Raw genomic sequence first — 14,202 nt, forward strand, 5'->3', positions numbered from 1 at the left:
GACAATTTAGATAAGATGGGCAAATCCCTTGACATACACAATCAACAAAACTGACAAAAGATAAAACAGAAAGTCTAAATGGCCCTATGTTTATTAAAGAAATTAACTTTTTTATCAAAAATTTTCTTCCAAGGAAAACTCCAGATCCAAATGGTTTCACTGGAAAATTTGATATCATTAAAATCCCATTGTTCTTCTAAATAGAACTCGGCAAGCTGATTCTAAAATTCATGTGGAAATGCAGAGAACCTAGAATAGCCAAAGTTAAGCAAAGAAGAACAAAGTGGGCTTCAAGATTTACTATAAAATTACACAAATCAGGACATTGTGGTACTGGTAATTTGTTAAATCCTTTGATGGAACATAGTAGAAAAGCCCAGAAATGGACCTACACATATATAATCATTTGATTTTTGATGAAGAAACCAAAGCAATCTACTGGTAGAAGAAAAATGTTCTCAACAATGGATGCTGGAACAAATCAACCTCAATCCCCAATTCACACCACAAACACACAAAAATTAATTCAAAAAATATCATAGACCAAAATGCAAAAGCTGAAACTACATATTTCTAGAATTATTAATAAATATAGGAAAATATCTTTGTGACTAAGAGATAGGCAATGATTCTTATCAGGATACAGGCACAATAACCATTAAAGAATAATAAATTAGATTTCATCAAAATTAAAATATCTGGTCATCCAAAGATAGCACTAAGAAAATGAAGTGGCAGCCGGGCACGGTGGCTCATGCCTGTAATCCCAGCACTTTGGGAGGCCGAGGCAGGTAGATCACGAGGTCCGGAGATTGAGACCATCCTGCTAACATGATGAAACCCCGTGTCTACTAAAAATACAAAAAATTAGCCAGGCATGGTGGCGCATGCCTGTAGTTCCAAGTACTTAGGAGGCTGAGGCAGGAGAATGGCATGAACCCGGGAGGCAGAGGTTGCAGTGAGCCAAGATTGCACCACTGCATTCCAGCCTAGGTGACAGAGCGAGACTCCGTCTCAAAACGAAGTGACAAGCCACAGACTGGGAAAATATATTTGCAATAATATATATGACAAGAGGTTGTATACAGAATATATCAAGAACTACTACAATTCAATATTAAAAAGATAAAGAACCCAATTTAAAATGGTCAAAAGATACGAGCAGATGCTTCACAAGTCATAGTATACAAATGAACAATAAGCACTTGAAAAAGTAGGCAACATCATTAGCCATTTGATAAATACCAATTAAAACACAGGGACATAACACTACACATCCACCAGAATGGCTGGACTGACCAAATACAAATGTTTGCAACTACACAGGGCACCAGAACTCTTATTCATTGCTGGAGTGAGTGTAAAGGGGCACAACTACCTTAGGAAAAGCTTTGGCAGTTTTATAAAACATATATTTCAATCACAGATATATGCACAAGGAAAATGAAAACTTACGTCCACACAAAGACTTGCATGTGAATGCACATAGTAGCTTTATTCATCTAGGCAAGATATTGAAAGAGACCGCTCAACAGAGAAGTGTCCACTCAACAAGAAAATGGGTAAACAAACCATGGCACATTTCTACAATAAAACCTTACTCAAAAGTGATAAAAGGAACAAAATACCACTGCACACAACAAAATGGATGCCTCTCAAAAATATTATGTTGAATGAAAGGTTTATACAAAGAGATCATACTGTAAAATTCTATTTATTAAAAGTTCTAGAACTTTGGGAGACCGAGGCGGGTGGATCGCCTGAGGTCAGGTGTTCGAGACCAGCCTGACCAATATGATGAAACACTGTCTCTACTAAAAATACAAAAATTAGCTGAGCATGGTGGCATGCACCTGTAATCCCAGCTACTTGGGAGGCTGAGAGAGTAGAATCACTTGAACCCAGGAGGTGGAGGTTGCAGTGAGCCGAGATCACGGCATTGCACTCCAGCCTGTGCAAAAAGAGCGAAACTCCATCTAAAAAGAAAAAAAGAAAGTTCTACAACAGGCAAAACTAAAGAAGGCAATAGAAAGGATTTAAACAGTGGTTGCTTCTAGGGGATAGGGTGAGGATGGACTGGGTACAGGCATGAGAAGACGTACTGTGGAACAAGAGTTTGGGTTACATGTGCATGCATTTGTCAAAACTCAGTGGACTGGTAAATACTATGTACATGCCAAAGCTCGTTAAATGGTATTAGGTTGGAGCAAAACTTTTTGTAACATTTAAGATCTGTGCATTTTATTTCATGTAAATTTTACCATCAAAAAAACCTGCAAATAAGTACTGAACTCTAGTTAATGGCATGTATGATGAAGTGTTTCAGAGTTAAATGTAATGTCTACAACTATTTTGAAACATACCCCCAAAATAAAAGGATTGACAGGTGAATAAAGGCATGGATAAGCTTACAGATATATGAAGAAGTAAGTAAAATAAAATGTAATTGTAGGATTTAGATGGTGGGATATAGATATTTGCTCTACAACCTTTCAACTTATCTATATTTGAAATTTTATAATAAAATACTGAAACTTAAAGAATGGGCTTGCTGGTGCTTACCACAGGCTGAATTCTTACACTGACTATATAGAAAAGGAGGTAGAGTAAACCTACCCAATATACCCCTCAGCCCAGGCTCTGTGCCTGATCTATACCGTGAATGTGGGAACATAGAGTCGAGGGAAAAAAATTTAATAAAATAAAAAATAAAGAATGGTTATCTCTGAGTAGTGAAATTATGGGTAATTTTTTCTTTTGTTAACCTGTCTTTTTATATTTTCTATGATGGCATGCTTCATTTTAGGTCAAAGACTCTAGGTTAAGAGATTTCAGTTACAGTCTTCAAAGGACTAAAATGACATCAATCATCATATATTACCTTGAAGAAAACTATGGCGAATTGTCCTCCATTACTCATAAGATCCACAAGATAGCATTCAACCAGATAGAAAAAGTGGAGATTCTGTCCCCACTTGAATGATTTTACACCCAGGCACGTGACAAGCAAGGAATCTCCATCAATCACAAAAAAATTAGATTCCACAAAATCATTTAATATGCTGGAATACCTAAAATAAAATCAAAGAGAATAAAAATCACAGATGTTTCACAGAGATGTTGTTGCTGTTGTTGTTACTATTATTGCATAAGCTACTATTTGTTGAGTACCTCATGCCAGTCCATGATGCCTTTTCAAATATCTCATTTAAGCAACTGTCCTTTATAAGAAGGAGATAGCACAATTACTATTTTATTAAAATAAAATTAGGCTCAGAGAGGCAAAGGAAATTATCCAATGCTAAATGGCAGAGCCAGGATTTGAACTTGAGAATATGATTCTAAAGGCTGTTATTCTGGATAAGGACATATATAACCCCCAGCTCCATGAATCTGATTGTTTTAGGAAACAGTCTGTTCAGTGACAGCTATGACAACTATAGGAAGAAGAGTGCGTTCCCATCATCTCCAAGCTGCTCCAAGATAAATAGGTTGAGTGATCATGTATATGTATATGGGTTAAGAGGGATGTGGAAACACAGAGCATACAATAGTATAGCTCCTTCTTTTTTACTTCACAGTACTTACCCAGCTTTTGGCATTTCATTCAAAATTAACTGTGTCATTTCCCTGAAAAATACTGCATGATCCTTTGACCCTAAAAAAAAAGAGACTTTTTGAGCCATCAATATTTTACACAGCTATATAATTTAGTAATTATTAAGGAAATGAAATATAGATATCCAATTACTTTGTAACATTATTGAATCTGAATATCTTACAAGATTGTTGTTTTATAGGCTACAAATATCAAAGATTGAGAATTACCCATCGTTGCTGCTTCTTGGGCTACAGGGTAGAAGAGTAGAGCTGGAATTTATTAAATATGGCTGATTTATTTTGACACCTCTAAAATGGCTACATTTGATGTGAATGGCACCTCTGTAATAAAAGAAAAAAATAGAATTGCAGTTATTCCTAAAACAAAGAAATGGACCCAAAAAATATGGTTATAATTTCCACAGAGCAAGCAGTCTAGTAAATAAGCAAAGATTGATCAAATAATGATACAAAAAATTTCAAATCACAAATGTGACAAAAGGCACAGAGATGAGGGTGGCTTCCCTAAGGAATTAATGCATGAACTGAGATCTGAAGGAATGAGTACTCCCTTATAGTTAATTTGCCCCCCAAAAAAGCAATAAAAAGTATTCTTGGCAAAGGGAACAGCATGTGCAAAGCCCCTGTGACAGAGGACAGTATGGAAAGTACGAGATTCAGAAAAGAAGTTAGTGCGGCTGCAGCAGAGGGTAAGACTGTGTCAGATAAGGTTAGAGAAAAAGGAAGCTAGGCAGTCTTTTAAGGAATTTTAAGGTGTTTTGTCTTCATCCTCAGAGCTAAACTCAGCCATTGACGGGTTTTAAACTGGTTGTAATTTGATTACACTTGCACTTGGTAAACATTACTCTATCTTTAGTAGAGAGAGCAGATTGGATGGGGAGGTGCATAAAGAAAGCTACTGAAATAGTCCTGTAGAAAGATGACGGTGGTTTGAGCTAATGTGGTGCTATTTAGAGCTGGAGAGATGTGGATTTATTGGTGGGCCATTTTGAAGATAAATGTGACATAGTTTGGCAATAGATTCCACATGGGAAGGGAGAGTTGGGAGTGTCACGGATGACTCCTCAGATCCTAGCAAGGACAAGAGGATGGATGATGGGGCTTGGACAAAGCACGCTGAAACGTGGCCAGGTTTCTGGGCTAGAAATAGAACTATCAAGTCATTTGATTACTAAAGATAACTGAGGAAATGAGTATATATCACAGGTAGAAGAAATCACTGAATGCTGCTTATTAGTGACTCTGGGTCACTCCCAAAACAAGTTTCTGGCCACTCCTGATCACTCCCAAAATGAACTATTGGCACTCAAATCCTTGTCTTGGGAGGTGATTCTGGGAGAACTCACTTCTTCACTTCATAGTAACCATAAAGAACAGAAGCAAAATATGGTTAGAACTCAACATTGCCACAGGATTGGTAAGTAGAAAAGTATTTATAGCCAAAGTAAGTACAGTCTCTGTGAAACTGAAGGGACAGAAAGCAGAATGCATTTATTCAACAACTATTGAATGAGCAAACACCTGCTGTGTGACAGACGCTGCCCTTGGGGTTGGGAGTACAGTGAAAAGGACAAAAGTAGGCTTTGCTGCACTCTAGGAGCTTATCATCTAGTGGAAAAACATTAATAAAATTTTAAATACTTAAAAGTTAAGTACTATTTAAAAAATAAAAGAGTTATAACGAATTGGACAGGATTGCTACAGACAGTATCTCCAAGAAAGTGACATTTCAGATGAGCCCTGAAGGAGTGAATGGAGTGGTCATTCAAAGAGCCCCTCCCATTTAAGAGAGAGACAGGTTAGGAAAGCCTAAAACAGCTTTTTTATTAAGCACTGTAATTTTTAAAATTTATAATATGAATATAAAAGTAAGGATCGTCAGATATAAAATACTGATCAGACAGGAAAATAAACACCAAAAATGAAGACAAATAAACAAACTAAAAAACATCAAAATATTCTAAAAGACATACTGAGAAAAAGAGATAATTTAGAAGTCAAAAGAGAACTTTAAAAAATTCCAACTAGAATTTTCACACAGAATCAAAGATACTGAATCTATGAAATAAGAGCTTGCATGCTGCTATTGAAAAGAAAAAAATACAGGAACAAGAAAGCACTCTTGAAAATTCAAAGCAAGATTGCAGATATAAAATAAATTAGTTTGCTGAACAATAAAACAGAATCCCAAGTTAAAAGACAGAGTCCAGAAAGACAATGAGATAGAAATAAAAGAAATATTAAGACACATGAAAGATTGATCAAAGCTTATATAATCCATTAAAAGGTAATCCTGGAGGACATAACTGGGATACCAGAATGAGTGGCGAAAATAATTGAAAACATACTGTGAGAAAATGTAATTTAAGAAGACTGCCTCAGGGCTGAAGAAAAATACGAATCCCTAGATTGAAAAGATTCTCCAAAAACAAAACAAGTTTGATGAAAAAAAGAGAAAGCCACAGCTAGATATATCCTGATAAAATTTCAGTACTCCAAAGATAAAGAGAAAATCTAAAGTCTGGCAAAAAAAGAAAGACATTTTAGCCACAAAAGAATCAAAATGAAAGAGGCATTAAAGTGAATAAGAACATGAGCTCTGAAACCAGGGTGCCTGGGTTGAATTCCTAACTGCACAACTAACTAGTTGTGCGGCCTGAGGCAAATTGCTTACCATCTCTGTTTCTGTTTCCTGTCTGCGAATTTGGAATAACATTATTATCGTAGGGTTGTCAAGATAAAATGTGTTCATACATAAACTGCTTAAAAAGCACCTGGACATAGTGAAAACTGATTAAAGTCAGCTTTTTTAACATTATGGCCAACATTGAATGCTCTGACATATGACCAATGTCTTTCATCTTCTTTAATGCTTTGAAAAGTCTACTGTAATCAAGTTTTAATTATATAGAATGCATTTCCTGTTTGGATCTGATCACAAAACTTGACTCCATAATGAATACTATGTATACAGTTATGTTGTGTTTGTTTTTCAATTTTTAGACTCAATATATAGACAAATAACAATGAACTTAATTTATTCAGAGAACCAAAATGTAAATGCTTTGAACATTGATAATATATTAAAATAGCTAACCAATTTGAGAAGTACAAAGAGGGAAAAATGTTAGGAAAAGAGTAGGAATGCTATTATTATCATTTATAAAAAAAAAAAAAAATAGGGAGCCCAGAAATAGCATTCGAAGATAATGTTATATACTAAATGTTTATGTCCCCCCAAAATTCATATTTTAAAGCCCTAAACCCCAGTGTGATGGTAATTGGAGATGGGGGCTTCAGGAGGTAATTAGGATTAGAAGAGGCCATAAGGATAGGGTCCTTATCTGATAGGACTGGTGCCTTCTTAAGAAGAAACATCAGAGAGCTCATACTCTCTCCCTTCTCCCTTCTCCCTTCTCCCCTCCACCCCGCCCCTCCCCCTTTGCTCCTGCTTGCTCAATCTCTCTCTCAGAACACAGCAACAAGGTAGTCATGTACAAGCCAGGAAGAGAGCCCTCACCAGAAAAGGAATCAGCCAGAATCTTGATCTTGTACTTCACAGCCTCCAGAATAGTGAGAAATAAATTTCTGTTGTTTAAGCCACCATTCTATAATATTTTGTTACTGCAGCTTTAGCAAACTAAGAGAGAAGATAAATCAAAAAATAAAGATTTAAGAAATAAAAGTTTTTAAAAAGAACATGTTTTGCAATGAAAAAAACACTTATCCGCTATTGTCAATACAAAGTGTAACCCTGATTAAGTAAATAGTACGAGAAATTTGTCTTTACAGAAGTAATCCAGTTCAAAAAAATAAAAGAAGAAATGAGGAATTTATATTTTCCTCATTTTGAAACATCTAATAAATTAATGGATCTAGATATTGAACATCAATGGATACTAACATCATAAAAATAGAGACAGCAAGACATTCTCTGTCTCTGAATGGAATATGCTGCCATCTATGTGAATTCTTAACAAAAGTATAAAAAATTAAAAAGAACTGATTATGCCTCTAATTTTAAGAACTAACATAGAATAGCGAGGGGAGACAAAGAGTCAGAGATGAAGAAAGAGAGAGAGAAAGAGGGAATCCTATAGATTAAAAAACAATACATTTATACACCAATTGTAATGTGAAGACTTTCTTTTGGATTCTGATGGAAGTTTAAAAAATTGAAAAAAAAAATCATATGTATTGGATCAGAGATATCAACTATCCACTAAAATTCATGCTCCTCCTTCCACATTTAAGAATTATCCCTGAGAAGTAGCTATCTGGCCAACGACTACATTTTCCCCATTCTTTTGCATCTGGAGATAGCCATGAAATTAGTTCGTACCAATGGAATGTGAGTGGAAGTGATAGCCAGACTTTTGAGAAGTAGGTATACCTTCTCTATTCTTCTCTTTTAAAAAGTTAGGTGCAAAGAATATTAAGACTTCAGGGAACAGTGGAACCACCATATGGAAGAAACTGGGTCCCTGAATCACTGTTGGGCCCACTGGCCAGGAAAATCTGCTTTGAACTCTTAGAAGGACAATATATATACATTTCTATTGTGTAATGCCACCGAAATTTAGAAGTTGTAATTGCTACAGAAGTTAGCATTCCCTTACTGCTACAGAAATTGGTACAAAAGTGAAATCCTGGCTGGGCGCGGTGGCTCACATCTGTAATCCCAGCACTTTGGGAGGCCGAGGCGGGCAGATCACAAGGTCAGGAAATCGAGACCATCCTGGCTAACATGGTGAAACCCTGTCTCTACTAAAAATACAAAAAATTAGCCGGCCGTGGTGGCAGGCGCCTGTAGTCCCAGCTACTCAGGAGGCTGAGGCAGGAGAATGGCATGAACCCGGGAGGCGGAGCTTGCAGTGAGCCGAGATCACGCCACTGCACTCTAGCCTGGGCGACAGAGCAAGACTCTGTCTAAAAAAAAAAAAAAAGGGAAATCCTTCCTATCATTACATAATGGTATAATGCTATCGTTCTCTTAATCTAAAAATCCATGAATTGCAAGATGCACCATCATTTTATGTACCACTAATTTTCTTAATACTAACAATTAAACCATAACATACCACAGGTTTGTAATTTTCGTCCTCATCTTAGACGTAAAAAGAGAAGATGCGGATTATAAAACCAATCAAACATGGTATGTATCTCCACCCTAATGGACAGATAATAGGCAGTGAGAAACTAGGCTTCTTGGGCTTGAAAGTTGGAAACCCAGGTGATGCAAAGCAAAATATCTGGTAAAAATCATCCCCTTCAAAACTAGGAAGCCAACCACATGCCAACAAGCCTGATGCTCACAGAAAAGTGATTGGAAAAGATTGATGGTCAATGTCTACAGTGTTTTAGTTGCTGTTTTTGAGGAGCTATGACCAAAGAGTGGGAAAGAGAAATGTCTTAAGAAAGAACTGGGTGGTATGAAAGCAGAGCTAGAAGGAAGAGAATTGGCTGGACACAGCGCCTCACACCTATAATCCCAGCCCTTTGGGAAGCCGATGTGGGAGGAGGACTCAAGGCCAAGAGTTCGAGACCAACCTGGGCAACAAAATGAGACCACATCCCTATTTTAAAAAGGAAGGGAAGGGGAGGGGAGGGGAGCGGAAAGGAGGCAAGGAAGGAACGGAGCCAAGAAATTTGGGTCACACAGGTGACAGCTTCTGTACTGCAAATAAAAAATGATAAGACCAAAAAAAAAAAAAAAAAAAAAAAACACCTTGCTCAACAAAGACTCATAAAGAATTCTCAGTTAAACAGGACTTAGCCTTGCTGCAAATATTAGGTGGAGGTGTTACCTTCCCAGGCCAGACTATCATTTCAAATGAATTTAAGACAGATTATGCTAATTTGAGAGGGAATTAGGATGAAAATAGAAACTCTCTGGGTGTAATTAACGGCATAGGGAACTAACTAGAGCATCAGAAGCTGGATACATTTCTTAGAGAATTGTATTTCCAAATAAACTATGAGCTGCCTTAAAAATGGTTACATCAGTAAAACAAGCAGCAGGTTATAAAAAAGGGTTATATCAGTAAATCAACCAGCAGGTCTCCATACTTACAAAGCAGAAAAATGAGCCTGCAGCAGGGAAAACCACAGAGATTTCCACCCACATCAACATAGCCATGGATGATAATTTACATGGGTATTTTATTAAAAGCCATAAAGCTAATCATGAGAAGAATTTTTAAAAATATATAACTCATATTGGAAGTATTTCTTTCACAGGGAGTCGTTGGAGTCTGTCTAAAGTAGATAAAACAAAAAATTGATTTGTAAGCATATAATTTATAAGCAACCAAGAAAGAAATGTATATCTTTGGAGTGGTAACGCCTCAGGAGAACTAAAACTGTGAGACTAAGTATGAAGGGGAAAGTAGTAGAGAAGGGCATTTAATTTTTGTTTTATGTCTTTCTCTTCTGCTTCAAATAAAACTGATCAATTATGATCCAGCATACCATGGGGTATCATACAGCAATTACTAAGTAAGACTGACAGGTACCAATAAATCATGAACCGAGAAAAGCATACCAGTATGACAGCCAAAATATCTTTCAAAGTGTATGGATCTAGAGATAGACAGATGATGGATGGATCGATGGATGGCTGGTTGGATGGATGGAGGATGGATGGATGGATGGATGGATGGATGGATGGATGGATGGATGGATGGATGGAGAGATAGGAGCTATAGACAGAAACTTGTTTCTTTGTAGAGTATCAGGAAGGATTCACACTAAACTATCCCCAATATCTTTGGGATAGAAGGGGAAGAGCCTTGGAAGCATAACTCACCCTCATTTATTTTAGTACCCTCAACTCTCAGCACCTGAGTTCCACTAAACTTCAAACTGCAAATCTTAGATTGAATGGTATGTTACTGCTTTCAGGAGAACACTCGAAATCATGAAGGTCTGTATGTCGTTGATGTTACGGTTTGGGCTTCTTACTGTGTCTTTAAAGGACTTGCTTCTGTCTGGTTCTGACCGCTTTTTCTAGCAGTCATTAGGAGCTTTCATAATCCTTAAGGCCCCATCACGGACGATGTCAGCTTCTTTGATTATGGAAAACCTTGAGGAGTTTATTATAAATTTATCAATGTAACTTTGTAAACAAAAGAGAAGCGGGAAAAGAGAACGAAGTACCTTTCCAGGGAAATAATAAAACCTGATTTCCGCTATTAAGAGCTTAAATCCGGCCGGGCGCGGTGGCTCACGCCTGTAATCCCAGCACTTTGGGAGGCCGAGGCGGGCGGGTCACGAGGTCAGGAGATCGAGACCATCCTGGCTAACACGGTGAAACCCCGTCTCTACTAAAAATACAAAAGAAATTAGCCAGGCGTGGTGGTGGGCACCTGTAGTCCCAGCTACTCAGGAGGTTGAGGCAGGAGAATAGCGTGAACCCGGAAGGTGGAGGTTGCAGTGAGCAGAGATAACGCCACTGCACTCCAGCCTGGGCGACAGAGCGAGACTCTGACTCAAAAAAAAAAAAAAAAAGAGCTTAAATCCAAGACGGAAAAAAGGGAAGCGGCTTGCTGCCTGTCAATGTCCAGGTTAGACTGGCTGTGCTCAGATGTGGTGACCCTTACTTTCTCCTCAGTACCCCAGATCCCCAGGCCCCCTCGGGTGCAGAGGACCCGTTAAATGCCTGAGCACTCTCGTCTCTCATGGCGGTAGTGCCTCTTCCCTACCTCTCCGCGAAGCTGCCTCCCGAGCCCAGTGGGCGCCCCAGCTCCCCGCGCCCGGCGCGCACGAAGCCACCGGGCCACCTCCCCGCCCGGTCCATCTGGATGTTGAAGGAAACCTAGAACCCCCGCGGGACAGCTCCGCTCCAGGGTCCCTAGCGACACCCGACGTCACCCGCAATCCTCACCCCAGCCACCGAGCCTGCTAGATCCAAAGAGCGTCTGAGCTGCACGCCCCGCGGGGAGGAGGTGGAGCAGAGGGGACCGAGCGCAGAGCCTTGTGGAAGGGGTTCAGAGCCTGGCGTCGGACTGGGCGCTCTGAGCCACACAGCAGCCAGCGCCTGAGTTTATGTCTAGCGAGTTAGTTTCGGTTTCTTTTCTCCACCGCGAGGCCTTTTCGATTTCCGCAGTTTTCTGGAGGTAGAATATAGGTCTGCATTGGTTTACTCTGAGAATCTTAGGGAGGTAATAGCAGAAGCGATGATATGCTATCTGGGACATGCATGTAAATGTAAAGGGAAAGAAAGCAGAGAAATCTGGGACTCTAAACAAGGAATTGAGGCTGAGAGTAGATGCAGCACGCTAAGCACTGTGAAAGTCTATGGTGAGGTGTGGCGTTTTTCTTTTCTGGCAAGGTACTGGACATGCAAAAATGGAGTAAAAAAGGATTAGGGGCTTTGAGTTTCTGTCCTAAGAAGTTGATTTTATGAAAAATTTCCAATAGTATAACTGTCCAGTGTGAATATGTGAAAGACCAATCATCTATCACAAAGAATTTAAATTGAGAAGAATGCTCTTTAGTTTTGTCATCAAGCTCATTAATGTTTGAAATTCGAGTTTCAACCCCAGCGCATCGTGGTCTTTAGTGCTCCAGACACTTAATTCCATGATGTTATGAGTGTGCAGAATATATTGAGATTCAAGGTGGTGGTGAGGGTGCCCCAGTAACAGCATTGGGTAATAAATGGAGAGAATTCGAAGCCAGAAGTTCTATCTTCAAGAAAAGGAAAGGGTGGAAGTGACTTGTTCACCATAGAAAAAGCCCAGAAGAACAAAGTTTTTTCTCAGACTCTGGAATATAAAGTGGCTTCGAAAAGGAGGTGAAAACATTGCTCACTTCTGTCAGGATTTTTCTTTAATTTTTTGTTTGGTTGAAAATAGTTATGATTCTCTTTCTCAATGAGGATGACATTGAGAAAGAACCTGAACTGACTCATGATTAAGTCATGAGTTCATCTCAGATGGATTCTTCTCTAGCATCTGATACTGGACCTTTGTATCACAAGAATGCATTTGCTAGCAGCAGAAAATTGGGCTTTGTTGTAAAAGCATTCATTGAGCTTTTTATGTGCCAGGCAATAGGTTAAGCCCTTAACATGTATTATCACATTAAATCTCACAGAAATCCCATGAGCAACTTTACTGTTGCTATTTTATGGATGAGGTAAATAAGGCTTAGAGAATTCAATTACTTGTCCAGGACCCTACAGGTAGTTAATGGTAGCCAAGACTTCAAAATTTAATTCCAAAGATAATATCTACAATATTCTCTGTATATATTATCTCATTCCAGTTCTTTTAAATACTACAGTGTCATTATTCTGCCCCCAAAGCATATACAATTTAATGGGGATTCCCTCTTTTGATTGTAGAAGTGGGCCCTACATGTTCTTAATGTAACTGACTGTCTGCTGTTGTTTTTCTCTCTTAAAGATACAGATGTATCAGGTGGGGATTCCCTAGATGTTAACTCCACCCATCCCACTTCCCACCTCAAAGTATATGTAAAATGCACATAAGCAGACTCTACTGCAAATCAACATCCAGTTCTCTTCCACTTTAATAATATATTACCATAACTCCAGCCTGGATGTTATTCAGAAACTTGAAAATCATAAACTCAATTTCCACTTTTTAGAGACTTCCCCCTTGCCTCAATCTCTCAGCCTCCTTAGGAGCCCCACTCTTTAACCTCCCCAGGATCACCTCTGTGAGCAGGCACTGAACCTTCCTCTCATTAACATTCTCAACTGCTTCATCCACTCACTTTCCTCTGCACCTTCCCTGCAACTTGATCACCTCAATCTAGTAAACCATTTTTTGCCCTTACAGGACATTGAGGGAAATTGTCTAATATTTTTCACCTCAGATTTACTGTTTATGACTATAGGTCCCTGATCTTTTTTACAGTGGCCCTTAAAACCCTACAGCATCTTGCTGTTCTCTTCAAGTCCACTAAGAATATGTCTGTTTTAAAGAGACTCCTCTCAACTGTCTGACACCTCCATCTAGTCCAAGAAGCCCATGACATGCTCCATATACGATACAATCACTCCCTTTTGAGTTGGTTACCTCCAGCTTCCTCAGGAATCTCACTCCATTCCTATATTGTTAACCTCTCTGTATTTACAGCTGTGGTAGACTGAGTAATGGTCCCCCAAAGACATCTATGTCCTAATCCTTGCCCTATAAATATATCATCTTCTGCTGCAAAAAGAACTTTGCAGATATTCCTAAGAATCTTGAGATGGGGAAATTACCCTGGATTATCTGGGGACCTGATATAATCAGAAGGGTCCTTATAAGAGGGAAGGACTATTACCAAAAAGGAACCACGACAAGGACAATGTGGGAAATTATCAGGATTTCAAGATTGCAAAGGATGGTAAAAGTAAGAGATTCACTGTTGGGAAAACATACTCTGGAGAAAAAGTCATGAGTACGGTTGGACAACCTTTTGCTAGTGCCTCAAAAAGATCTCTGTGACATACACAGGAAATCCAAAAGATTTCTGAGAATATCAGCAGAAACACTGCCAGCTTGAACTGACAGGTACAGAGAGAGAATAAAATGAAAGACGGTTATAGGACTCCCAAAATTCCAT

At 38.7% G+C, this 14,202-nt stretch overlaps 1 protein-coding gene and 1 non-coding gene across 10 annotated transcripts in view; one reads left to right on the forward strand and one right to left on the reverse strand.

Annotated features, from left to right (window-relative positions):
• The window catches only part of DDX60L (DExD/H-box 60 like), a 142,645-nt gene extending 130,920 nt beyond the window's left edge, over positions 1-11,725 (reverse strand). Inside the window, exons 1-5 of one of the 9 annotated variants that reach the window (XM_054554678.2) lie at positions 11,507-11,725; positions 7,142-7,261; positions 3,829-3,942; positions 3,589-3,658; positions 2,882-3,071 (exon numbers count right to left, since the gene is read on the reverse strand). In XM_054554678.2, the coding sequence (XP_054410653.1) occupies positions 2,882-3,071; positions 3,589-3,658; positions 3,829-3,832 (264 nt within the window). In that variant the 5' untranslated portion in view covers positions 3,833-3,942; positions 7,142-7,261; positions 11,507-11,725. Of the gene's footprint in view, positions 1-2,881; positions 3,072-3,588; positions 3,659-3,828; positions 3,943-7,141; positions 7,262-10,429; positions 10,706-10,779; positions 10,947-11,324 lie in introns of all 9 variants that reach the window. The other 8 variants (XM_063723718.1, XM_054554680.2, XM_063723717.1 and 5 more) reach the window with 8 other exon arrangements.
• On the forward strand, positions 2,546-2,676 carry LOC112133275 (small nucleolar RNA SNORA51). The gene has a single exon (XR_002914945.2). It is a non-coding gene; the product is annotated as a small nucleolar RNA SNORA51 (small nucleolar RNA).
• Positions 11,726-14,202: the final 2,477 nt, after the last annotated feature.

Source organism: Pongo abelii, chromosome 3 (assembly GCF_028885655.2).
Source record: "Pongo abelii isolate AG06213 chromosome 3, NHGRI_mPonAbe1-v2.0_pri, whole genome shotgun sequence".
Classification (NCBI taxonomy): domain Eukaryota; kingdom Metazoa; phylum Chordata; class Mammalia; order Primates; family Hominidae; genus Pongo; species Pongo abelii.